The sequence below is a fragment of the Osmerus eperlanus genome, chromosome 9, assembly GCF_963692335.1.
Source record: "Osmerus eperlanus chromosome 9, fOsmEpe2.1, whole genome shotgun sequence".
NCBI lineage: Eukaryota > Metazoa > Chordata > Actinopteri > Osmeriformes > Osmeridae > Osmerus > Osmerus eperlanus.
Genome location: NC_085026.1, coordinates 6,028,079 through 6,056,003, shown reverse-complemented (window position 1 = coordinate 6,056,003; position 27,925 = coordinate 6,028,079). Strand labels below are relative to the sequence as shown.

General features: G+C 42.3%; 1 protein-coding gene across 1 annotated transcript; it reads left to right on the top strand.

Moving 5' to 3' along the window:
• Positions 1-83: 83 nt before the first annotated feature.
• Positions 84-27,836, top strand: LOC134026579 (transcription regulator protein BACH2-like). The gene is made up of 5 exons (XM_062469467.1): positions 84-377; positions 18,090-18,356; positions 20,475-22,055; positions 24,473-24,679; positions 24,880-27,836. The coding sequence occupies exons 2-5, from the start codon at positions 18,105-18,107 to the stop codon at positions 25,396-25,398; spliced, it is 2,559 nt and encodes an 852-aa protein (XP_062325451.1). The 5' UTR covers positions 84-377; positions 18,090-18,104; the 3' UTR covers positions 25,399-27,836.
• The last annotated feature ends 89 nt before the right edge of the window (positions 27,837-27,925 follow it).

Genomic DNA, 27,925 nt, shown 5'->3' with positions numbered 1-27,925 from the left:
TCTAATCGACGGGAGATCGGCTGTAATTCTGCACGGTGCATTGTTGTGAATGAGGGACACGCTGACGTCAACCTCGAATGTCAACAATGTAGCGCTCGAGAGAAGGCGTTTCATACGAGTGTTACAAACAGCAAGAGAAGGAAGCTGCACGCACGCCGTTTTTGATAGCCTTAACACATACGTTCACTGAAAAATACTAGCTGGAGAGAATAGGCCTACTGCTTTGGGCATTCTAAAAGCTAGTATTGATGACTATTGCAAAACACGCGCTTTCAGCAGTTTGCAGCGGCTGTTAGTGAAGTCACCATGTGGAATCATTCTTGATTTGTAAAAGGGAGCGACAGAGCGCTGACGTGCAAGAAAACGGGAAAGTTAAGGTGATTATTATTGCTTTATTGTTTACGTTTTGCGACCTTGATTGATATAACAGATCATTTGTCATGCTATGAGTCTAATATCTTTGGCAATTTTTTCCTACATTTTGCCGCGCATTAAATTAAATGCCCTTTCGCTCTTTGTTGACATGAACAGGCTATGCATGCATGAATATTCCTACATCAATTTCTACTTTAATAATCAACGTTAGCGAACAAATGGATGCAATCATCGTCCCATTGTACGAGGGGTGACAGTGCGCTTTGTTGTCCTAGGCTTGTTTTTGAACGGCCATAGCGCAGTGGCTGGGTGGTCGCGCTGGTCAGCATGACTCGAGCTTTCATAACGATGAGGACACTGTCATCTTGCGGAAGGGGGTGCAGAGGGACAAAGGATTCGATGTCAAAGCGTGTATTCCCGCCCTTAATCATCATGAAATCCTATTTAATTAATAAAATCACCATATTGGTGCAACTAAATAACGTGGTAACGCAGCATTCTAACTGCCAATAAAAAGAGCATGTGCCGTTTGTTTCTTTCAAATGGTAACTTGTGTCGTGATATCATATTAGCACCAACGGAATGTAGGCTATGAGAATTTCCATTGAGGTCTATCACGGGCTGACACTGTTCTCCACGTGAGTCACAACCCAAAATCGAAGCAAAATGCAAGATCAGTTTTATTTTCTACAAAACAATTCTTAGAAAAAATGCCTTCTAATCAGTAATTATTTATTAATTTATGTGCATTGCATTTTTTGCCTTTATCTTTTCCCTTACATGTAATAGTAATTTTATTCAAATGGATCCATGAATCTTAATCATTATCCCCAATGACTTCGTGGTGCACTTTTGTACAGTAATTGTTAGATGTTAGTACATGTGTGTGTGTCTTTCTCAATACCTGTGTAAGTAATTCAATTGAGTTTAAATAGGTTGCTGAGTATGTATTCATGTTAAGTTGTACAAGCTAAAACAAAAGACTACCATGGTCCCGAATACTTTTCTTAAAAAATGTTGGTTTCAATATCTCACATCTATTATTTCTTGAAATTGTTTCCACTACCCTTTGTCTTTTTAATTTACCTTTGTCAGGTTACTTTTATCATCATCCCTCTCCTGGTTCTGGATGGGGAACACCAGTAGGGGCAACTGTAATTCAAGCACTTGAGTGGAACATTTGTAGCAAGCCTCGGATGCTAAGGAAAGCGACTTACATCATTGTTTTGAAATGAAAGGAGTGGGGGAAGGTGGGACTTGCATGACCCTGGGTTGTTGACGGTCTGCCAGTGCTAGTCAATGAGCACAGTGAACCATGAGGGGATATAACCAGAGCTCTGTCACAGACGTAAACACTGAGGCAGTTGGGCCGGCCCGGATAACGGTTTAGTAGAATGTGAATGAGAATAAGCAAGTGAGAGATGACTGAAAACTATTAAACATTTACTTTAACGTCTTCTATGTGTAGACCACAATCTCAGTTAGTGAAAATGTCTGAACCTGACAAACGTATCCCCTCAAACGTTCAGATGTTGATATTTTCAAGAAATATCAGATCTGTTAATAAGTTAGCAATAATACATAGGCTACATAGGGGTTATGTACAGCATCCTAACCAATATTCATGTGATTCTTGTACGTCTCTTGGGTGTGTGAGTGTTTATGGTTTGATGAGTGTGTGTGTGTAGTGAGGGAGGAAGATGGAAGGAAGGTTGGCGGTTTGCGTACTGTGAGAGGCATACAGGTGGTTCGTAGGGAGTAGTGTGGGAGGGTGCGAAACACACTTCCTGTTCTGGGTTTGTGCAGAGGCATATAGTCGGTTGCTAAAATTACAGGCTCTTTTGTGGCACTAGTTTCCCTCTCCTAAAATAAGCCAGACACAGCTTTTGTGTAAACATTATAAAGTTGGAGGTGTGAAAGAAGGGAAGTATTAAAGTGTTTGGACAACTTGATTTTGCAGTATCTCAAGGACGGAAGTTGTGTGTGTGTGTGTGTGGGGGGGGGGGGGGGTCTTTGGATGGTAAACATCTTAGCTCGGTCACACCATGCCTTAACAGTACATTTGACATTTTGTGTGAGTGTGTGTGTTATTGAAATCACAGTAACATTTATGGATTTTCTTCATCTTGCCTGCTGCCATTGCTCATGCCAGTATACAGTATTCACACCCCTTCACTTTTAGTTTTTGTTGTTGTGTTTTTTGTTATAGATTTAATTGTAAATGGGTGACATTTCCATTGTATCCATTAATCCACACTCAATTACCCAAAATGACAAAGTGAAAACATTCAGCAAAATAAGTAAAATCAAAAACTGACATCTCTCATTTACATATGTATTCAGATGCTTTACTGTCATACTCCAAATTGGTCAAGTCCATCCTATTTTCTTTACATTTAGTCATTTAGCAGACGCTCTTATCCAGAGCGACTTACAGTAAGTACCAATTTACTTAACAACTACATATCAAATCATTTGATTTGTATAGTCCTTTTTACAAGCAATGTTGCAGAGGGCAGGGAGACAAGGAAAAACTCACAGGAACAGTCAGAGAGAGAGAAAAAAGAAAAAATCTTGATAGAAGCAATGAGGGATACCCTCCTCCAGAACCGTCCGGTGACACAGAGAGGTGCAGGATAGGCTTAACACAGTTACAGAAAGAGTAGAGATAATCAGTAAAGCATCCACAGTGTTCTGCATTGATGCCTTTAAGTCGTCTGTAGACCTCTGCGATAGAATTGTGGCGGTGCAAAGATCACGACAAGGGCATCAAAAGATTTCTAAAGCTCTGAGTATTCCCAGGAGCACAGTGTCCTCAACAGTTGTGAAATGGAAAAAGCTTGAAACAACCAGGATTTTCCCTGGATGTGGCCACCCAGCCAAACTGAGTAACAGGGCAAGAAGTGCCTTGGTCAGGAAGGTGACCAAGAACCCAACAGTCATTATAGGTGAATGAATGGGCCAGAAATGGCAATTTGATCAATTTAAATAAAATAAAAACACACTAAAATGCGCTAAAATTAATGAGGTGTGAATACCTTCTGAAGCCACTGTAGTGGGAGCCAGATAGCAGAAGGGAAAAACAGTACACATAGAGAGATCTACAACACACAGGCAGACAGACAGACTAGGGAAGCTTGGGAGACAGTTTAAAGGAATGCCATAGTACTAGAGCACTGCCCATAATTTATAGACGTATGTCTTGAATGCCCAGCACACTTAACCTACCTTGCAGAGTTGCATAATAGAAAGCTGCTAGAGTTCTGAAAAATGTATGAGTGAAAACCGTCACTGACTTCAAATATGTGCAAAGCATTGCGCTATCCAAGCACTTGTTCTCTGCGGAAGTTCTTTCAAAATGCAAAAATCCCCATAAGATCCATCTCAGCCATAAAAACATCAATTTGGGAGTTCACTAAAGTCCCCACGTCCGTCTAAAACTCTGCTTTGGAGTAATCTCAGTTCATACACGTACACTTGGCTGGGAGCTGGTCTAAAAAATGCAAAGATTGGAATGGGTAGAATTGGTTGGATTTTCCAGCGGTTGCAGTGGTTCTTCATGGGGTCAATTTAATTTGAAGATTGGAATACCAGATAATGACCATAAAGCCAGTGTATAAATAATAATTAATACAGAGTGCAACTGAAATTCTAGAATCCACCCCTTCAAAAACCCCAATGCATCAGTATTGTATTCTATTTTCACACACCTTGGAGGTTGTTGAGAATTCCTAGCCCCTATCTATGTAGGTAAGAAAAGATCATTTGCCCTGCATTGAAGACTGCAACGTGTGTATGTCTGCATACTGTATACCACAGTTTGCTATGTCTATACATGCACATACTCGTGCTTGTGTGTTTTGCACGTGTGCGAGTGGGATGTACATGGGTGTGTGTGTAAGGATCAGGATTCCCCCGCACGCCGTCTGTTTGCTGAGGTGCAGGTACTTGCAGCCGTTGTGACGCCTGAGCCCCCCATTATCACATCCCATCAGCCTCTCCAAGGTGATGAGGACAGGCCGTCCCCAGAGACGGGGGAGTGCTCCAGGCCAAGCCTTGGAGGGCGAGAGAGAGAGGTGTGCTTCATAACCCTCTCTTTCCGTCTATCTCTGTCTTCATCTCTCCATTTCTCTTTCTTTCTCCCCCATTGCTCTTCATCTTTCCTTTGTACCATTTGTCCATCAGTATTCCATCTCCTTTTTTCCCTTTTATATCGGCTTACTTAAAAAAAAAAAAATCTTCCCCACCCTTTCTTTCTTTTACCATCTCTATGGACCATTCGTCTGCCGTCTGTCATATTTTGGCCCTGTTTATCTTCATTAGCCCATATTATCTGTGTCGTTCCTCATCACAACAGCCTGCAACCTGAACACAGACTGTAATTTCACTGCATGCAGGATACACTGCATTCATTGAAGAGACTGGAAAATAGACATCAGTTTATGTTTAAGAAAGCCCTCTTGACAGTGTGTGGCCAAGCTCATTCAATATTCCATGAATCCATCTGTCGGCACCTTAGCACAGGGGGACATTCCATGACATAAATGTGTCTTTTTAATCACAGTGTGAAATAATGTGTTCCTGGCAAAAGTGTACAAAGTTGCTGGGCCACGTCAATGTGCTGCAACAAAAGAGAATCTGACACAGGATGTTTTCCGCCTGACTGTCAACAATTGTTAGAGTCAGGTTTTTCATGATGTCATGGTGGAGTCATGGTGATATTTTGAATTATTTGAGATCAAACCATATTCACTGTGGGTAACTGCAAGGCTGTATGCACTACTGCAGAAAGTAATAACATAAATGTTGGTCAAGGGATTATTTATGATACATTAATATGATACACAACGAGGCATCTTTAATTGATTTCATTATACATATTCTATGCAAGTCCAGTAGATTTCTGTATAGGTTTTCATTGACAAGATCTATCAGCCATACATTACCACAATAAGCTTTTCATTGGTCCAAACCCTTCAGTAAACCTTTATACACAACCAATTATAATCCACCTGCCTTTAAGGATATTTGTGGCACTCTACCGGGGTGGGTGGGGGGGGAGTGGTAATATTGGCACAGGCTCTCAATGTCGGTGGTACAGAATGGGATAATCATGTCACTGATCTGGCAACCCCCATCTGGCAAGGCAGAGTGGAATTGGTGTAGACATGGGAGGGCAGATGGTGGGAAGATCATACCAGGGGTCTTTGTTGTTTGGGTGGATGGGAGGGCATGTGTTAATCCAAGCATTCCATGGGTGGGCTTGCTAAGATGAAGCAAACTAAAGCTGTTGTTTGTGGTGCACATTCATTGTTTGTGTTACCATGGCAAGATCGACACGTTTGCCGGAATGTGGATGTTCTTCATTACGCTAAATCATGTTGAAATGACCACCGGTAATCAGTCCTGAAATCTGGTTTATTGTCAATGTCTACAGTACAAAGTTCAGAAATCGTTCATTGGAAGTAGTTAAAGAAATTCTACTAAGTGCATTTATGTTTTTATGCCCAATAAACCTTGCAAAATAAAGACAAAGGCCCCATTGTGAAAATTGAAATGCCAACGAGAAAAGGGCTTGTCAAGCACATGAGACAGATAACCAAGCCTTGTAATTGTATTTATAAACACCAGTGTTGCAGGTTTGAAGACGCTTGGAACTAAGTACATGTCCTCCACATGGCAAGTAGGATACTGTTTATTAACTAAAACTGAAGAATATTCAGATGCTAAGGAGCCCAAAGGAAGGAAGACAGACAGGGTCTAACAGAATGAGCTGGATTCTAGGAATGCACTTAGCTCTGGCTGCATGCTACAGGCTGTCAGTCATTAACCAGTTGAACCCAGTGAACCCAGGCAGAGGAGGGGTGAGGTTAATCTTGGCTGCGTCCTAATAGCCCAAAGTGGCTTCCTTTCCTTACCAGCCAAGTCTTGTGTCTTTCTTTAATCGGCACTGATTTGCAAATGACATAATTGGTGTCATGTCTTCAGTGTAGCTACAGTAGGATCAATGGAGGGAATGCTTCGACTTGTCTTGATTGCTTCCAAATCTGTACTGATAGAAGAGTGGAGACGAGAAGACACTTTGGATGATTGTGATAAAGCTTGGGTATACAACACTTGTGTTTCAGTGTGTGTGCGTTTGTGTGACGTGGAGTCATGTGCTTAATAGAGAAGAGGGGGTCATTGAGAGGGAAAAATCCTCCAATCGAGTGAACAAAATCAAACAGATCGTAGCTCTGGTTTGGTTTGAGCTGTTTCATCACTCGGCAGGTCCTTTTAATGTGGAGTAAAAGAAAAAAGGATTTGAATGGCGTTTCATGATTTGGAATAGGTTGCTGACAGAACCGTACAGAAATCCTTCTTTACAGCACCTTGTCAATGACAAGGCGGAGGTGGAGGGAGGAATGACAAACACACACCCTCTGTCCCTGGCACTTTCACTCTCATTCTTTGGCTCTTTCACTGTTTCTGCCAAAACACACACGCACACACCGTCTCTGTCCCGTGCTCTTTCAGTCTCTCACATACATACTCTCTGGCTGTTTCTCTGACTGTCTGTCTCACACTTGTGCACACACTTTCTTTGCTTCTTTCCAAGCATCCTAACCATGTTTGCTTTGGCTGATGTAACTTTAGAAATAAGCTGCCTAGTGCCAAACACTCTATAGTGAAGGCTACACATGTCTTGACAGAAGAATACAGTTTCCACATCCAATTCCATGTTTGTGTCTATAAAGAAACATGTCCGTTCCTTTGATGTGTGAGGATTAGTGTTGTTGTGCTAGGAGAGATTATTTAGCACCTGCGGTGGTAAACAAGCACTTTGTCATATTCATCGTGATAGAAAAAGCGTAAACCTTTCATATGATGCATTGGTTAAACATTCAATTTCATCACCCTCCTAACTGCTTGAAGATGGCATTATTGTCCGTATGTGAACACCATTTTGCCAGTTTTCTTGAAGGTTTGCCAGTTTTAAAAATGGTAACACGCATTAACTACCATGGACCTACAGAGAAATGCCCATAGCAATAACAATATTGTAGCTACATGGGAACTACTATAGAGTTACACTTAACGACTGTTCGCAGTACAAGTTATTACACATGTAAAAATTGGTATGCAGGAGGTGGAGCTTTCCAGGGGTACGTAAATATTAACATTGATTTTGTTTTATAACACAACCTTCAACTACCCTTTTACAACATCCAGTTACCCCTTACACCACTCGCCCACACTGTGCTTTGTTAAACTTTTGTAAAAACCCATACACTTAAGACCATTTAATGACATTGCAATTTCTAGGTATCAACAATGTTTTTACTGTAGGTATTGCTAGTAGCCTGGGCCTCAGACATATCTGAGAAGCGATCTCATGTAAAATAGGTCTGGCCACCCTCCCATTCAAACAGATTTCCCTCTGGCATGGAAAGTGCCAAGCCAATCACAAACTTTTTTATGACACGCAGTGAGTGTTATACAATGACTGTACAGAGAAGCGCCATTTAGGCATATACGTAAACGACCAACATGACGTTTTGTTGCTCTGATTGGTTGTATCTATTGCATCCAGAGGCATTATGGTCTGCGCCCTTTGATAACGCCCCGTGGGAATCTAAAATGAACTGCTAGGTTCCAGACGTACGCGTAGGCCAAACCCCTTGCGTGCTGGCGTTGTGTTGTGCCAGAAGTTCCATTCAGTTCCACTGTAACTGGGTTGCCCAGCAACCCATCAGTTGCATTCCGTGTCGGGTCGAGCATGCGTTGGATGTATTGAACACGTGCATCAAATCCACTAAAGACAATCCACTTTCCTGTGGTACATCAGGGTACCTTAAAGGCAGGGTCGATAAGGTTGTTGAGACACACTACCGTGACTTATGAAGTGGAATGAATGCATTTGAGAATGAACTTGTATTCCCTAATTCTCGATGGAGAAAAATGCTCCAGAAGTATTTGGGCAGCACTTTGCTCATAATGATGCTGAAATCACTAGCTGTATCATGTTCATTGCAATGTAAGAGAGACATAACAGAAATATTATGTCTCAGATGACTCTTAGATGGTCTTCGGGAGGCTTCTTAATATGACTCTTCATGTTTAATCAGCACTGATGAGCCTGCCGAAGTATAATGGCAATGTGATGCTATATACAGTACCTCTGGGCATAGACACAGGACTAGGGTAGAAACAGTAATGAGTAACTTTGCATGCATAGTGAATCATATACTATAGGAAACTGGAGAACATAGGAAACTGACAGGGAATGATGGCAAAGTTCTGAAGCTGCAATTCTATAACTCAAACAAATGACAGATTTATTTTAAAGAGTTATGTGATGTGGTTCCATGCAGCTGTGTCAATTTAACAAGTTAACAAAACTCAACTACATTTTAGGTTCCGTAAAGTTTTACAAATAAGCACCACAAACACTAACTTAACACCTGAACACATGTACAGTCGTTTGCAAACATAAGCCCCCCAAAACTTCAGGAGGATGCTATTTATTATAAGTTAGGTAGCCAAAGCAAAACGAATAAAACGAATAAAGTTGTAAGTAAGCAACATAAATACTTATTAGAAGTTTATTGAAACTTAAAACAATGTTTTACCATGTTTCTTCTCATGCTACAATATTTGCAAGAGGTTTGTATAGTACTGACTGTTGAGCAGGATTGTGAATGTACAAGACTTACTGTGCTCTTAGAAAGTAAAGCTATATGCTTTACTTAAATATGTGCATTTTACCTAACAAACTTGCATTGACAAAATGAACTGTGAACCTATAGAAACACACTTTATTAACAACTACTGGTACACACCGGACGTAATCAGGTGCAAACATGCATACTTAATACGATTGTTAAGTAACCTTAATTCAGTGTGATTTATTCAAACCAAAACAAAAATATTTCAGTTTTTATGCATTTTTTTCATTTGAGTGCTTTTCCATGGAAATCACAGAATAGTTTAAAGATTTAGGCAATTATAAAGGTAAAGGTATTTAAGATAATTATCTACTCTGACAGGTTAACTCTTCTTATAGTTGTACTACTTAATACTATAAAGATTTGTTTGGCAGTGACAAATGAAATAATTTATCAAGAACCTCACATATTTATTAAGATCTCTTTCTCAATGTTTTGACACTTGTGTCTGGCCTAAATTAGATGTGGGCTTGTTCAAAGGTTAGGACATCTTAGTTATCAGGGATGGTCCAGAAAGTTGTCAGATAGCGTGACTCTACAGGCGAGAGACTAAGGTGGACCAATAGTATTGGGGCAACACCTGAGTTGCCTTGAAACTTTAGAACGAGAGTGCCACAGAGACAGAAGCTAAAGGCCTCAGGCTAAAAATGATGTCAGGCTCACAAATGAAAGAAGAGGAGAGTGGGATGGTGATGATAGGAACCGGACATGGCCAAGTGTAGGTCCCCAAGGATGTAAACTCCCCTGCACATGTTAGAAAAGCTGTAATGAATACAGGAATCCACATTGAAGCATCCAAAAATAGGGACTAGGTCATCTATCGGTGCTGTATTTTTTGTAAATTAGGATCAGTTATCATTTGAGAAGAATGGATAAGATGGAAGAGAGGAAGAAGATGCCACCAAATATGTCCTCCAAGGAACACACTGCACCCTGGGAAACCTGTAATTTAGGTCATAGTGACTCAGACTTGTAATTGGGATAGACTTCTAGAATCATATGAGTTCATGGTCTGCTTTTTTTGCACTGACACTTTTTGACAAGTTGAATCCTAGTATACTGTATTAGATGCTAATACTTTTTTCTTCCGTTTACTGTGCCTTCAGGTTGAAGTTTGCTGTTTTTATTCATAAAAAAATATATATGAATGAAAATATTTGGAACTCTTAAATTTTTTAAGTACAAAGATTGACTCAAGTCGTGCATATGTCATTTTAACATGTTAATTAGGCTATAATGTCAACCTGCAAAAACCTTGCACAAAACCAACACTATGCTGTATATTAAACTGTTCCCTCTTACTACATGGAAACTGTGGAGGTGGAGAAGGAATGACCCACTCATGTCCATTTACTTTCAAAGCCCAAAGTCTGCTCGTCTCTGCCAACCCAAAGAATGACATCTCCCACATGAAAGAATCTCTTAGGTAGAACTTTCCTGACTCAATGAGTCATTTAGCAACAGCAAGGTTTCACTCCCTCTTGATTACCACTCATTTACAGTAGTGCTCATTGTTTTGACGTGCAACCTTTAAGCACCCAAATCATATACAAATGTACATTCTGTACTGTATATATATTTTTGGAACCCAAAACAAGTTGATTTCATACCTTGCGACCCTGAGAAGTGTTTTGGCATACAAAGTCAGGTGGTTGAGCGGTTAGGCAATCGGGCTAGTACTCAGAAGGTTGCCGGTTCGATTACCCACCGTGCCAAAATGACGTTGTGTCCTTGGGCAAGGCACTTCACCCTACTTGCCTCAGGGGGAATGTCCCTGTACTTACTGTAAGTCGCTCTGGATAAGAGCGTCTGCTAAATGACTAAATGTAAAATGTAATGTAATTTTATTGAGAACATAATCAAATATGATTCTGAATAATTGCTTCAGTTCTAAGTACATTCATGCATATGCTGGTAGATCTGTTCATTGAAGCATTCATGCATGTTTGGTTCTTAGTCCCTGCTCAAGTTCCCTTTTATTGTTCTTCAAATGAAAATGTGACTGTTAATCAAATGTGAACTAGGACAAAATATATTCAACATGCAAATGTTGCTGCACATACTGTAGGTCTTATATTCAACCTGTATAAATGTCACTGTGTAAATAATAGGATTTGACATTGTGTCATACTTTGATCTCAAGCTTTCTACTGTTCAATGCACCAGTATGACAGTATTTAAAAAAAAATACTTTGGCCGATTCTGAAACAGAAGTACCTCAATAAAATTATTCAGTCGGTAACATTACAGATGTGTCACTTTTTAGTACAGTTTTAAATCTTAGTGGAATACATTTGATATTTGACTGGGGTCCTCCCTTGGGTTCAAATGACGGTAGTGTTCTGTGTCACAGCGGAAACCCTTGCTTCCTCCTCCAAACTATTTCCACCAAATGTGAAAACTGATGCAAAGTATATTGTTACTACGGAGGCGTGAAAAACTGTTATCCACAAACATGTCTTCGTTTGTTACTTTGACGACTAGGAAGTCATGAGCTGTGCGATTCTTAAAAAAACACATGACCTCAGAGCATTATAGAGGTGTCTTCAAGATCTCCATCTTTTAGTCACTTGGCATTCTAAGTATTCATTTACATTTAGTCATTTAGCAGATCCTCTTATCCAGAGCGACTTACAGTAGGGAGTCAGGTGGCTGAGCGGTTAGGGAAGCGGGCTAGTAATCTGAAGGTTGCCAGTTCGATTCCCGGCTGTGCCAAATGACGTTGTGTCCTTGGGCAAGGCACTTCACCCTACTTGCCTCGGGGAGAATGTCCCTGTACTTACTGTAAGTCGCTCTGGATAAGAGCGTCTGCTAAATGACTAAATCTAAATCTACAGTAAGTGGCAAGTAGGGTGAAGTGCCTTGCCCAAGGACACAACGTCATTTTTGCACAGCCAGGAATCAAACCGGCAACCTTCTGATTAGTAGCCCAATTCCCTAACCGCTCAGCCATCTGACTCCATTCTGACTCCATCATAAAATAACTTCAAAAGAGTACATTAAACAGTAATGTTATGCAGTTTATATTTGTGCATGCCCTAATATTAACTCTGTTGGTGGGTTCGGTTTCTAACCGTCATTTATATTAAGGGTGCTGTGACATTTGCCCAAGTGCCACTGCGCAGGGTATGCCGTTGCAGGGGTTACCCTAAGATCAGACCATATGAGCGCACAGATTGTGGCTGACAGACACACAGACTGGACAAGCAGCTCACGACAAAGAGAAGGAAAGGAGAGACAGAGAACTGTCCAGACTAATGCTGCTAGTTTTTGTGAAGAGTTAGCGGCCGGCCACATTCACCCATTCAGTTTTCAGTCTTCCCCCATTAGATCCCTGCTAAATACAGTATGTGTGTGAAATGCAATGTAGTGTCCTGTAGTGTTCTGTCATGTGTGTGCAAGCGCATGACTGTGACTGGTGAGTCTCGCGGGGCTGCAGCCAACACTAGTGGGTCATGATTCACTGAAGCTCAGTTTAGTGGAGTTTAGTTCAGTCATCCCACATTTTATAATAATTTTCCACTCCTGCCAAGATCTCCCAACACAGACTCATTGTTGGAAGTGAATAAGAAAAAAAGAAAAAAAAACGTTATTTTCATTTTCTATTTTAAATGAATAAGAATCGTTGAACACAAAACGAGATTTCTCAGAACGAGCCCTAATTCTTCTGCATGAGACTTTTTGGCAGACTGAGTAGGCCTTGGAAGTTTGGTCCACTTCCTCAAGTCTGTCCAATAACTGCCTGGTGTTAAGTCAGAGTGAAGGATACTTTACTGTTGTAATGTGAGTGACCAAACTGACATTGTTGTGGACTAAAGAGATGATCACAGTGGTGCTTCTTTGTTCATGTGACCAGGGCGTGCAGGATGCATTGCTGAAATGTTTAGTTTGTAGGATAGAATATATTTGTTTTTCCTGCCAAACAATAGTGTATTTTCTTATCTTGTCCCAGTAATATATGGTATTTTAGAAGGAATTTGTATGTCAGTATGGGTAAAAGATTTGCTATCGACCAATGTCTGGCAGACATCGTTTTTTTTCTTTTTCAAGATAAGTACAGAGATCATGCTCATAAAGTCAAAAGATTGTATTCATCCTGGAGATGGCTATTTGCAGATAGTGAGAGAACCCCAATGCACACAAGTGTGTAAAATTATTTAGAAATAGGGACTATTACCAGGTCTGTTTTGTCAATCTGAACGGGAGCCACAGACCATTGATATCCACATTGAAGGAAGTGTTCATTTGCCTGTATGTTATAGACAGACCACAAGGTGAATGGGACTATTGATAGTCAATGGAGCCAGTGTTACCCTGTCAGCGTCTTATGTGTCACCCAAACCACTACATGTACAACCACCATCACACATACCACATAGATACCATTTTGATGCCCATGAATTCAAATGGCACATACTGCTCTACAAGCTTCCAATATACATCCAAACCTAAAGTCCATTTGAAATCTGTCAGTCCCACTTTATTTTACAGCATGGTCAAGCACAGGTTGTCTCTAGACTCACATCTCAAGTAACCCTTGACTAGTCCATTATACCGTCTGGAAGGCTACAGGGCAGGGGGGCTAATTCCACTAAATCCAATTTCACCTATGCCACAATGAGTTACGCTGGCCAAGGGGCTGACAAGTTGCACAAACATGGTTGGAGATGATCTCAGAGAGAGCCTATAGCAAAGCTGTGTTGACCCTGGTGGAGGTGAGACCTTCAAGGCTGGTGTCGAGAACAAAGGCGTATTGTTAACGAGCGAGCGATTATGTCATCAGGAGTTTTCCAGCCCCAGGACAGCTTAATGAAGGCCCCTGGTAATGTACCCTTCCTGCGAATTCTGCTCTTTAAGTTACACTATTCAGGTTGAGAGGAGACATCTAAGAAAGCATTGTGAAATGTGTGGTCATCATTGAACTTTGTTTGTGCTTTGGGGCGAGATTGCACGACACATATAAGCACACATAGACACGCTAACACAGGGATTCTCACTCTCCTTTTTCACTCTCTTTCTCACACACACCCTCGAACACACAGTCTCCCCACACTACACACACACACACACACACACACACCACATCATAAGTTGAAAATAAGACATAATCAGGACAGGGGGTAAAGGGAGGGAGGAGGGAAGTAGGGCAGAACAGTTGTCAGTAGTGAAAACACACTCGCGTACAGACACACACTAAGCACACCATCACAACTATGCATCAACCCTTGAGTGGGGAGTCCTGCTAAATTATTACTGTTTGATAATTAATAGTTTTTCTCCCCCAGAGGAAGAGCGGGGCCCTGGCTCTTGTTGCTTTCTATGATGAATAATTTACAGGCTGGATGCTGATAACCCTCCTGCTTTGGTCTAATAGAAGCCATATGCTTTACGCTGTTGGCCACCAGAGGTTGTTATCTGCCCCCTACTCTGAGACCAGCAGTCTTAGATGTGTTGGTATGATGGATGCAGATGACCAGGATGGAGGTTTTGAGAAGGAAACCAGTTGAGAGTTGTCATAAAAATGACAAATAGAGTTGAGGAGGGAAATCCTAAGATTTGCCACATTACAACAAAGAGGGCTGTCACATTGGAACATAGAATCCCTGCCAAGATTTTAAAACCTGCGTTGAGCTGATGAAACAAATGACCAACTTGCATTCAACCCCCAGATGCAATTGCACCATTGCCCTACACTGTTGCCCTACTTTACTTTCTAACATCCCAAAAACATTTCAGTATTTGATTATCCTTGAACATCCTGTATTCTGTTTATCTCTCGGTGGCTCACCTGGCTGGAAATACAACTAAAATGTCATGTACATGTTTGTTACTGTATCATCATGATGTAAAGACATTGTTAAGACTGCTGTGGTCCATTTTGGCAGGGTTGTAATTCACTGTTATAGGTATCAAGCTTAGCTGTTTTTTTTGTAGTGTGGATTTCATCATTTAAACAGACAGATAGACACAGGGCCAAACAGCACTTGTGTATTTTGTGTGGCGTAGAGCATGGCCTGATGGAAGGGACATAATATGTGCCGACAAAATGTCTCCTTCTGCTGAACATGGGCTTTCTGGAGCCAAAAGGGAGAGATCAGTGCATGGCAGTCTTGACACACCTGAGCCAGATTGACTCATCAAGCTAGGATCACAGGGGACTGCTTTATGTGGGACAGGGAAAAGGGAAGCAGTTGAGGGAAGGACATGTTTGGTTCCTTTTTGTGGAATAGCCAACATACCTAAGTGGAGTTTTGGTTAACAACACGTGGGATGGTGACAGATACCTGGGGGAGAGTTTTCTCTGGACACTTGTGGTTTCCCTGCCTTTCTTTGGATCTTTCTGATGACTGCAGCTACGATGGGAAAATACCTGCCAAAAATGACAGGGGAGGATGATGTGAAGACTTACTGGCAGGCCTTTGAGAGAACTGCCACCCGGCAGGTGGCCAGAGGAATCGTGGGCGCCGCTTACAACTCCTTTCCTCACTTAGCCGGCTTGAGGCGTGGCTGATCCCAGTAAAGCTGAGTACCAAGTTGAGAGAAAAGGCCCAAAGCAGCCCGGAACGCAGGATGGAGGGGGGGTGGGACAGCCCAGGAACTTTTGAAAATCATCACTGTCACTGCTGTGGTTTTCAGGGCCATCTTCAGTTGGCCTGCCCTCAACAGGATGTACTCACGCCCACAGAAAAGTCTTCTGACACAAATTCCATCTCTGCACGTGCTCGAACTCATCGCTGAAATACTATGCCTTCTGTCCCTGCTCTAGTGCCCACACTCATGGGAATAACAGTCATAGATGCACATATCCAAACACATCCCAGGCCTTTACTACTTCGTTTTGCTGTAACTGTAATACATGATATCTATCAATTCAATACAACAAAGCATATTCTTTTTGGAAAGGCTGTCTTCACTCTTGAAAGGCTTGAGCCAGTGGGTGTGTTGGTACGGTGTGTGGGCAGTGTCTGAGGTGGACAGAAAGACACTGACTGAAACCTGCATGCCAGAAGTAAACACATGTGGGCCCTCCATACTGTATATAGGAATGCTCATGCATACCTAGACAAATATACACTCACGCTCTGTCGCTGGGGATTGAATTGAACAGAGTTGAGCTACTGCAACACAATAAAATATATATTTTTTAAAAGGGCTAAAACATAAATTCAGACAGTCCAGTCCATTGTCATCCAAGGTTTCGAAATCTCTTTCCCTTGTTGCACCATTCACAGCCATCAGCTGGAACAGGTTGATGGTTCTTCACTGGGCTCAGTACGCTTCTTTTATCTGAACTGAGCCAATGCCGGGGGGAAAGGGGATGACTGCAGTCTCCTCTTCCTCCTCCCCTTCTGGCACTCATCAAGTATTACCAGTTGGTCTTCTCGACAGCCCTAAAGCAATCATTAGACTGTTCACGGGATACAAGATTACACCCATGTCTCTAAACTGTCTGTCAAACTAAAGTGAAGTTGAAGAATGTTACCCACACATTTTATATACACACACATACCAAACTAGGATGATGAAATAACCGGTAACAGTTTGTTTACCAAAAGCCACCAACTGTGTTTGGAGCAAATGTAATCAGTGTCTTTGTGTGTGTGTTTGGGGGCGGGGTGTATTTTCTGTGGAAGAGCAATGGCTTGGGGAGTCAATTTACCAATGAAACTATGGGTTTGAAAATGTTATATTGCTATATAAAATACGTATCACAGTAACTTCTAACAATAATCTTTTTTGTTTATGTTTCACATTATGTTAATTTTCTTCACTTAAGCTGGAAACCAACTACATTTTCACAATCATGTGTGGAACATTTTTTGATATTTCAGGAATTCACTTTTCTCAGTTTACTATAACCCTTGAAATCATTGAGGGTTTCGTTTTGAATTCTCTAACGATATATGTACACTCTCACATGTTAGGAAGGAGGTATTGAGGTAGTACAGTGTAGTAGCACATTATTTGCTGGCATCATAGTGAAACTGGCTCATCATGATCTAGTCTAGTACTAATTATAGCATGTCTATGGGCCATTCTTAAAGGCAGCCTGGAGACTGGTAGGAGATTATTGTGAATTCTAGTTATGGTTGTTCCCCTGTGTGTAGGTGTGCTTGTGTGTGTGTGGGGGGGGGGGGGGGGGAGGGGTGAAATAAAAGCCAACTTCTCTGCTTTGCTCAGTAACCTTCTGACTCCAGGCTTTCTGCCTATTATAAGGCCATGAGTCAGCAGAAACAAGCCCCCTCTCCCTCTTCACACATCCACATCCACACACACACACACACACACACACACAGTCAAGCAAATGGCACTCACACACATACACAGATATGGTTTCATGCACTTGCATTCTATCTCTCTGTATCTCCTTCACACACACACACACACACTCACACACACACACACACACACACACACACACACACACACACACACACAGCCGTGGGCTCAGACACAAACTGCAGGCTCAGCTGTCTGTGCAGGGGCTTTAAGTGCTGCATTTGAGATGAACACAATGAAATGGCTTTGGATGGAGCCGCTTCAAATCAGTGGTGATGCTATTGGGTCCCTCACCCATTCTGTTTGTTTGTTCTTCACTCTTCTTGCAAATTGTTTGTGCGAATAAAGTAATTCTGTCAATCTAATATATTTTGAATCAATCAATATAAAGATTATGAAGCATTGTTTAGTTGTGTTGTGAGATGGAATAGACAATGGAATGGCCATGTGTATTTTATCTCATTCTAAGACACCTGAACTGCAATAACCGCATATTTATCTGAACAGTACCTTGTTTACATTGTGCTGGAGTGCAAGTGGTACACTGCTGTAGCTGGTGAATACAAGTCAGACCTTTTCATCACAACAAAAATCTCTACATTTGAAACGTAAATCCATTCCTATGACTATGTAAATCCCTTTTTCATAAACCAAAGCTTCCTAACCAAATGTGTAACACTGAATGTGTAACACCGAAACACTGAAGCTCCGTGTGTGTGTCCCCAGGGCGTGAGGAGCGGGATGTGGGGCGAGGAGGGGGCCGGAGAAGCGCCCATGTACGTGTACGAGTCCACAGTCCACTGCACCAACGTGCTCCTGTCCCTGGAGGAGCAGCGGCGGCAGGACGTCCTGTGTGACGTCACCGTGGTGGTGGAGGGGGCCGAGGTGCGGGCTCACCGGGCCGTCCTGGCGGCCAGCAGCCGCTACTTCCTCCAGGCGCTGCTGGGACACACGCATGCTGGGAAGGAGCCTGTCATCAGCCTGCCTGAGAAGGTCGGTGGCCCCAGTTGCAGTCGCGTGAAACACACTGGCATCAATGCAAACATACGCAAGAATCGCCCCTAGAATTTGTGGATGCTTTTATCATATGAACAACACAGGTAGTAATATTGTATGCTTGCAAAAGCAGGAACATTAAAAGTCAAAAAGTGTGGTTTTAATTTATTGTGGTATTATTTCTTTTCTGGGTCAAGGTAACTAATGTTTAAACTGAAATAGAATCTTCGATAAATGTTTTGAGCTTTTTAGCAGTTGTTCGTCATTGTCATTCGTTATGAACTACCTGAACACTTTTGTTTTTGTGGTTTGATTGCAGCATGATATTTATAGTATTCTGGGGAGAACAAGATATTAGACGTGGTTTTTATATTGCTGTGGATTTGATGATGTTGAGTTATGTAGTCTTAATTTAAAAGAAAGTATGTTTTTGAGAACTAATAACACACACACACACACACACACACACACACACACACACATACATACATACATACATACATACAAATAATTTATGCAAAAACACATTAATGCAGATTTACTTTATTAAATGTCTTGTCCTTCATATGTGTTAGTATATGTGTATGACTCGGAAAGAGAAAATTTTTACAAAAGAGTATGGTTCAAGAGAGAGAGAGAGGAAGAGAGAGAAAGAAAAGCAAGAGAGAAAATTGTGTCTAGGGAAGCTCACTTCTCACAGAAGCGTTCCACTGCTGGCTTGTTTGTTCAGACTTGGCAGGATTCCTGAAAAGGCTCAATGTGAATACTCAAAATCCCATGATATGTCTTTCTATTTGTCTTTCATACCATTTTTGCCTCTTTAAATGATCTCAAAACTGACCCAGTCCACACAGGTATCCTAAAGCTTATTAGCATATAATGTCCCAGATCTGTCAATTTGATTAATATACCTCTTTGACTTTACCTTATACGGTAATCACCTGAGCCACTTTGTCAACATCTACATATTTTAATGACTGGAAAGCATGGCTTATTTTGTGAGCGAATCCTTTTTTTTCTTTTATCTTTTGTGGTTACAAAATGCTTTGTTCTTTGTGGGGAGTTTGCAGATGCTTGCTAATGTGTAGCTACATGGACACTGCAAAAACACTACGTACACCACTTACACATACCCGCACGCTCACACACCTTGCTTCTTTTGTGATAGGGTAGTGGGGCTTCTCTCTCTCTCTCTCTCTCTCTCTCTCTCTCTCTCTCTCTCTCTCTCTCTCTCTCTCTCTCTCTCTCTCTCTCTCTCTCTCTCTCTCTCTCTCGCTCTCGCTCTCGCTCGCTCGCTCTCTTTTGTCTGCCTTTCTTTATCTCTCTCTTTCTGTGCTAGCTGCATCCCCTGGTCTCATTAGTTTGGTTGGGAGTAACATTAAAGCAGCTTTGCATGGCTGTGCCTAAAAAGACATGCCACAGCACTGCAGACACAGGAGGCAGGTGCTGATGCCAGCTGAAAAAGAGACACACACACACAGCACTCAGCACTCTCACAGCAATCGTACCCCGCCATCCCCCTCTAGCCCCCTCCATCACTTCCATTCCACTCCAGCCCCTTACATCCCCCTCCAGCCCACTCCAGCCCCCTCCAGCCCACTCCAGTCTTGCACACATAAAACACATTGCAAACACCTTTTCTCACACACACGCAAGCACTCATACGGACACACACACACACACACACCAAGCCTGCTGGTTACGATCTGCTGAGATAAAGTGGGGGGAGGGGAAAGAGGCCTGGTGTGAGTGACGGCGGGCGGGGGAAAATTAGAAGAAAGGGGTGATAATGGAGGGAGATGGGCATCTGCCCTTGTGATGCGTCTTGTTTGTAGAGAAGTGTAGAAACATGAATGCTACTGTCGGCTCTATACACTAGAGAGTTTTTTTATAGACTGTAGACTATGTAACAATGATCATGACCAAATTTGAAGATACATTATGATACACTGATTACGCTACTGACCAAAGTGCAAATACTATATCCTTACGTTTAGGTCTCCGTTAAAAAAGAAAGGAGATGTGTTAATGTGACATTTCTGGTTTAATAAATGCCCTTCTCATTCTCTTTTTGCCTTTATATCATTTTATTTTCTCTTCTCCCCTGTCCCTCAGGTCACGACACGAGGCTTTGCTCCTCTCTTACAGTTTGCCTACACTGCCAAGTTGGTCCTGAGCAGAGACAATATCCACGAGGTCATCTTCTGCGCCGACTTCCTTGGGGTCCATAACCTGGAGGACTCCTGCTTTAGCTTCCTCCAGGCCCAGCTCAACAGTGACAGCCAGCACAGCAACGGCCGCCAAGTCCACCGCAAGCCAACGCACAATGAGGACACCATCACCCAGGATGGAGGTGCTGAGTCAGAGGAGAGGATAACAGAAGCCCGCAAGGCAGCCAGGACACCAGAGGCAGTCACAGCCGCAAACAAGCGGCGTCCCAATCACTCTGCCCTCGGGCCACTGACCCCTGAACTTCCACGATGCCCCAAATACAGGAGGTACCAGCAGGCCTGTGCCACGCAAAATGGGGTGAATAGTGCCGAAGGCGATGATGGCAGTGATGATGTCCTTGTTCATAATACCTCGGCTGTCTGCCCTGGTCACCTCACAGAAACCAGCTCTTCCGAGGAAGGCCTCCAGCACCCCCTCCTCACGCCCTCCCAGATCAAAGAGGAGAACCCCTCAGAGGAGTGGGTCGGAGAGGAGGAGGAAAGCAGGGAACCAAGCCCCTCAGACTTGTCGGAGGAGGTCCTGGAGATGGAGATGGAGGTGAAAGGGGGGCCCATATTCCAGCATCCCCCAAGCCGAGGCTCACCCTCCTCCTGCCTGCGTTCCTACCTCCAGAGAGAGGGGCTGGATTTCAGTGGCCCCCTCTCCGGTTCCTCTACCAGCACCATACAGCAGCTATTAACCAACAGACTGGCACTCTCTAACCACCATAGGGTATGTGAAAAGGAGAAAGGGCCATCTCAGGGGCACAGCAAAGGGGACTTCAAGACTGGCATCACAGGCACTTCACCCACTACTGAGGCAGACGAGGACGCAGAAAGACTTGCGCCTAAAGTCATGTCCTGTGACGATGTCTCCAAACAGGAAGAGGAGTTCGACCGTTGCAGCGTCATATTTTCCTCGGCCGGTGGTGGTGCTGAGCGTCGGGGAACGGCGTCCAACTCCTATGCCGACCGGAAGTCGACCGATTTGTCGGAGTTCCCTTCCAAGGGGCCTTGGACCGGTTCTAGCCAGTCACTTTCTTCCTCCCAAACCTTCTCCTCTTCTGAGTTGGCAGTCCCTCTCACACCCCGGCCTCGTCCCACCACCAGTTGCCCGGTCCCTATTAAGATCTCCCCCCGCTCCCCCCCACACGTGGAGCCCCGTACCCGGACATCCAGCTCCTGCTCCTCCCTCTCCTATTTGGAGGAGGATTCTCCCTCCAGCATGCCTCCGTTTGACTTCTCCTCCTCCCCCTGCTCGGGCTCCGTGTCGGGGCTCGTCCACTGCTTGGCTGGGGTTGGGGAGACCCAGAAGAACCATCATGGTGGTGATGGTGAGGGAGGACGAGGAAGAAGAGAGGCCATGTTCTCTCAGGGCTGCACCGAGATCAAGTGCGAGCCCAACGGGGTCAACTCCAGCGACGAGTCAGGGTCGTTCTCCGAGGGGGACAGCGAGAGTGGACCGGCAAGGGAGCCGGCTCCTGAGGTCAGTGTTTAAAAAATATATATATAATAAAAAAATATCTGAAGCAGCTTTTAAACACATGCAGTATATTGGCTGATTATCTCTTTCTTCCAATACTTTTTTCCAATACGTTCTCTTACGTTTTTGGGCTAGGGAGACTGGATATGAGGGATTATGCAAAAGAAATTAGCTCTAGAATCATTAAAGATTGACTTTTAAAATATAGATATTTATTATCATTGTGACGTATTAATTTAACTAACACTTTAATCCAAAGCGACGTACATGACGGGGAATTTTAAACCTACAACCTCTTGATTTGCAGTCATATGCGGCTGAGCTATACCCTCCTGTTTGCATTTCATCCCATTCAAACACAAGCCTTTGTTGAGATGCTTTTTTTTGCATATCATCCGTGGGAAGGGAAATGTTGCTTGATATTGAAATGTCACCCTGAGCTTTGATTTCCAGTGTGACAGAATTTGATAGATTTATATAGATTTGACTTTGGAGCTCGGAGTCTTGGCCCGTTCACACTGTTTACTCTCTCCTGGGATAAGACCTCGATTTTACACACTTGCCGAATTGCTAAGCGCCATGGTTGTTGCCATGGTGACGCTTAAGCACATTCCCTCACTTATCAGCAGAGAGAGCTATAAGATTCCATGTCTGATGCAGGGCGAGCTGTACCCTGCTGTTTCGCCAAAAGAAACACACGAATACATGCAGAAACACGCATCAGGGAAAGGACACACATTTGTGCTCATGCTCAAAACCAAACACACGCCCTCATATCGTATCTCTGTTGTGTCAGTCCTCCTGTCATTTATAGGACAGTATTAATAGGACAAACAATGAGTCAGTCAGTGAGTCAGTTGGAATAGATAACAGTGGGAAAGAGATGTATTTCCTACTCTGCTGAAAATCAATCCTGAGCACTGTCTCTTATAAACCAATTTAGATTTTCTGTCTTTTTTTTGTTTGAAAACTGTATATAAGAGTATTTGTAACGAATTGTCAAATACTTTTAAATAATTCTGTATCTTTTATCGATCAAGAAGTGAAAATAAAGTTGAGAGAGATGTAGCTCTTCTCATAAAGAGTCACAAAATGAAACACGTTTCTGTGTATCAGGCAGTTTTTGTTACCTGGCTTACATACACATGTATGTACAATATGCACACGCACACACATCTTTACAGAAACAGACACACGCAAAGATTCTCAAACATTCTTGGCTCTCTTAGAGCAAATAACACAATCACATGCACACAGAGACATGCACATGAACAAAACTGGGCATCCCAAAGCATACACATTCACCCTGTGATCCACAAGGCCCAAGCAGAAGGTGTGCTGTCCCTGTATCCTTGATACAGTCCTCCCATGTCCTCCCAGTCATGACCCACTGTAACTGGGACACATCACCAGGCGAGCCCCCTGCTGAGGTTGGAGAGTAGGCCATTGGAAACAGCGATGTTTCAGCAAACACATACTCTCACACTTGTGCCCTTAATTTGAGTTCAGTCTCACCTTTGTCCTCATTGTGGTCTGGAGATACACACACACACACACGCTCACACCCGCCATACAAATGAGACCTACTTCCTATCGCTGTCCCATTGCAAAGCAGAGTAATGACTCAATGGACATAGTTAAAAATGGAAAGAGAAACCAGAACAAGTGTGTGTGTTTGTGTGTGTGCGTGCGTGTGTGCGTGTGTGTGTGGGGGGGGGGAGAGAGAGAGAGAGAGCGACTGAATTTATGACCATCTAAAGCTCACTTTGTCATCCTAACCTTATTATGTGACGGCTGTGAGTAAAGGAGCTAAATATAGATGGCCATCCATGAGAGAAAGGGAGAGATAAAGAGAGGGTGGGAGTGAGAGAGCCCGCCTCCCCAAGGTCACACAGCTGAACCTCTCTGGCCTTACCTCTCCACTGCTCTCAACCAGACAGATGAAATCATGGAATTTAGCTTTGTATAATATAAGGCATTATAATATGCTTAGGCATTATGAACTTGTGATGAGGCTGTATTGCATTGCAAAATGATCTGATCGGATATATTATTTCACATTTACACACAGTATGTAGAAAATTGATCATGGTAATGGTAAAAATTGAAACTAAATACAAAAGAGTGTAAAACAAACGTTTCATATATGGTCTTGAAATGACATTTTGTTGACTTCAACAAATGGAGTGAATGTTTTATGTCCCTAGTAATGGACACATTGTTATATAGTGCCAAATGTACTTGTATCTCATAGGCTAGATTATAGTGCCACCTATTGGGCAAGTGGGTACACATGCCAAGTCCATTTCTGATGGCATGCTGTCACTATCATCCCTGAACGTTCTCTATCTCCCTCTGTTTCTCTCCTCCTCTGTATACCTCTCCATATCCCCCTCTCTCTGTCACTCTCTCCCTCGCAGGTTAAACTGCCCTTTCCCGCCGACCAGATCACCACTCTTCCACGGAATGACTTCCAGATTATGATCAAGATGCACAAGCTGACCTCAGAGCAGCTGGAGTTCATCCATGACATCCGCCGACGAAGCAAGAACCGCATCGCCGCTCAGCGCTGCCGCAAGAGGAAGCTCGACTGTATCCAGAACCTGGAGTGTGAGATCCGCAAACTGGTACGACAGCAACAAGAACACAACAGAAACAGATCATTTCGTGCCACCAAGGGTTTCATGGCATGGTTGTGTGTGTGTGTGCATGCATATATGACAACGTTAATGTAGAAGTGTATTCTCACGATATTGATTTGTGTGTTAATAGAATGAAATATTCAGGCTCATGAAATTCACAAATGTGTTTGAATGTTGCTGCCCAGGTGTGTGAGAAGGACAAGCTACTGAGCGAGAGGAACCAGTTGAACGTGTGCATGGGCGAGCTGTGGCAGAATCTCTCCTACCTCTCCAAGGAAGTCTCCAAGGATGTGCAGGACAGCCAGGACAAACCTCCCTACACCAACATCCTGCACCCCGCCATCCTCGCTGCCACACAGGGCCGAGACACCACTACAGCCCCCGTCACCGCCAGCATTGACCTGACCTCCACCCCGGGGTCGCCCGTCTCCGAGGGTAGCTACGTCAAGTCCCTCTCTTACACAGAGAATGAATTTCCTTGCCAGGCCCAGGGTGATGGAGGTCAAGGGAAGCAGAGACGGAAGGTTTTCAGGGTAGAGGACTCCAATCTGAGACATCAAGAACCAGAATCCTCCCTAGAGCCTGGTTCCTCAATGGATCCATGTAGTCCTGCAGTGACCATAGATTTCTGTCAGGAAATGACTAAGAAATGCACAACGGAGGAATTGTCTGGAGAAGACTCTGCCTCTCCTGGCAGTAATTGAAACATGTTTCTTTGGTTAGCATCTACTTTGATGTAAATGTTGTTGAAGTACCCTTTTTTCATAAAGTTTGACACTACAGTTGTCTTATCAGCAATATTGTTAAACAGGTATTTTTGGAGTTATGAAGCTCCTTTGGTAACAACAATAGCACTGGCAGCTTCCTATATCCTGCTCCTTGATCTCTCTCCTCCCCCTTTCTCTCTTTCTAACACACTCACGCACACACACACAAACACACACACATTCACACACACAAACACACACTCCTTCTTAGTCTCTTTGTCCCTTCCCTCATTCCCTCTATTGACATGGAAGGGTGAACTCAGGAATTCCTCTGAATGTTCAATAATAATATATCCAATAACATTTTACTTCATGGTCCAGTATTTACATGGTAATTACATGGTCAAAACGTTATTTAGGAAGTACTAACAATGATACGTTTTGTTAGAGACTCTTGCACCAAGGTGTTACTGCTTGATTGTCTTAGAAGCCAATAAGAAAGTATTTTATATTACCATGTTATTTCCTAGTAGATACCAAAGGTGTGACAGGACTGTAAAATAAAATGTTACCAAAGTTACTTTGTTACAAAATTGTTCAAGACAGTTCTGTACAGCAGACAGATAGGGTATCAATATGCAAAGTTTCTTTCATTTCACATCTCGTTCTTTCCCCAAGAACATTTTTATTTCTGTACATTCCTCTTTGGCCTTCTACACATCTGTGGTAAGATTTGGGAAAGAAAGACCAAATGGGCTAAATGGGGAAATGGAGATGACAAAACAGCACTGCCCTTTACCTCCAAGAGGTGGCAAATACATTTTTAGTCAAACTTAATGCTTTGATGTTGGCACTTAGAAATCCTTAGAAATAGAACTCCTTAGTACTTTACTAGTAAATGGTGTCAAAAACAAGCGAACACTTAACTCAATCATAATGCTCTTTTTTGAGCCACAAATTCATTCTTACATGTTGTGAAAAGTAGTATGCTGTATTTCGTAGATATTTTAACCCCTTTTTGATGTACATACTGCACGTAAAAAGTAAGAATAGGAAATGTATCCTCTAAGTATTCTCCATAATTCTTACTGTCAAATTCTGTGTAAAAAAACACACACACAAAAACAATTTAAAGATATTTGATCCCATAGTTGCTTTTTCTTTGAAAAGTGTTCTGTTTAAGTCTGCAACATGCTTCATGGTTGGCACATGTGCACTTAAGTGACACATTTTGAGAACCATGTAAACTTAGTTTTTAAATCCAGCTTTTAAATAATTTTAACACCATGTACTCCTCCCCACAATTAAACCAATATAACAACTCCACAGAATACCTCTACTCTGAGTACACTGAATATATATACTGACCACCTGTTTTTAATCAAATTGGATAAGTAAATATGAAATTATCTTAATGTATTTATTTTTAGGATGTTTTGAGGGGTCTTGTTCAGAAACAGTGTTAGGCCCTTACCTGGTATTGATTTTGTGGTTTGTGAAGTTTGTTGTTTATAAACTGACAGTTGGATTTAGACATGTCCTTTCGTGTTTTTATGAATCACAATGTCTAGATTAAATTATGACTTTTAACTTAGGAGATGTATGTTTACAAAATTCTGTTTTACATGTTAGTGGAGTTTTTTCATGACAAGAGACTTCATTTGGATTGATGAGTTCAGGATTTTCTTTTTCATTTGTTTCTTTTTTATAGAACATTGTGAGTGAATATGTAACAATTTACTCATTTGACAAGTGCAGCTCCAATTCTTGCCTTAGAGGTTAGCTTATTGAGGCCAAACAAGAAAGGGAACTGAAGGTTAGCCAATTGAAAATGCACATGTTATAACCCTCACTGCAGACAACACACATCAGTGCCACAAGAAATACTATACATGTTTGTATGTAACTTCTCTGACGATGTGCACTTGTTTAACCGAAGCCAAGCTCACTTTCCTCAAAACAGCCAGTTATTATTCTCCAGTGTGTTCTGCAGTGCAGGATTGGTTGAATCCCAGAAGGAGTGTATGCAGAGGTTGTAAAGCCTCAAATGATCATTATGGACTCTCACACTTATCTACCTGTACAATTCAGCATACCTCTTCTTTTGGGTAAGGACTGTATCATAGGCATAAGTCGTATGTGGTGGTGTTTCTCTTTTTTACATGGACAGTGGTTATTATTGTATTTGTAGATTTTGGTGAGCCAGTTTTTACGTGTCTTTTAAGTACCTACAAGTTGACTCTTATTTGCAGAATCAGCTATTTTGGGGTTCCTTTTTATCTTTGAATGTTCAAATTGCCTGAGTTTGTTATAATTACTGTAAATATTGTGGAACTTGTGTTTTTGGTTCATTTGATATGCAAAATGTTTGGAAAGATTAAAAAACTTTTTTGTCAAGGAAGTTTCTGTTTATGAAATAAAAACAATAGCATGTGCCAATTATTTTTGAGGGATTTTTGATTAAGAGAACACATTTTAGGTCTCAGTATTAACAAAGTGACGTTACGTTTTCTTTTTACAATTA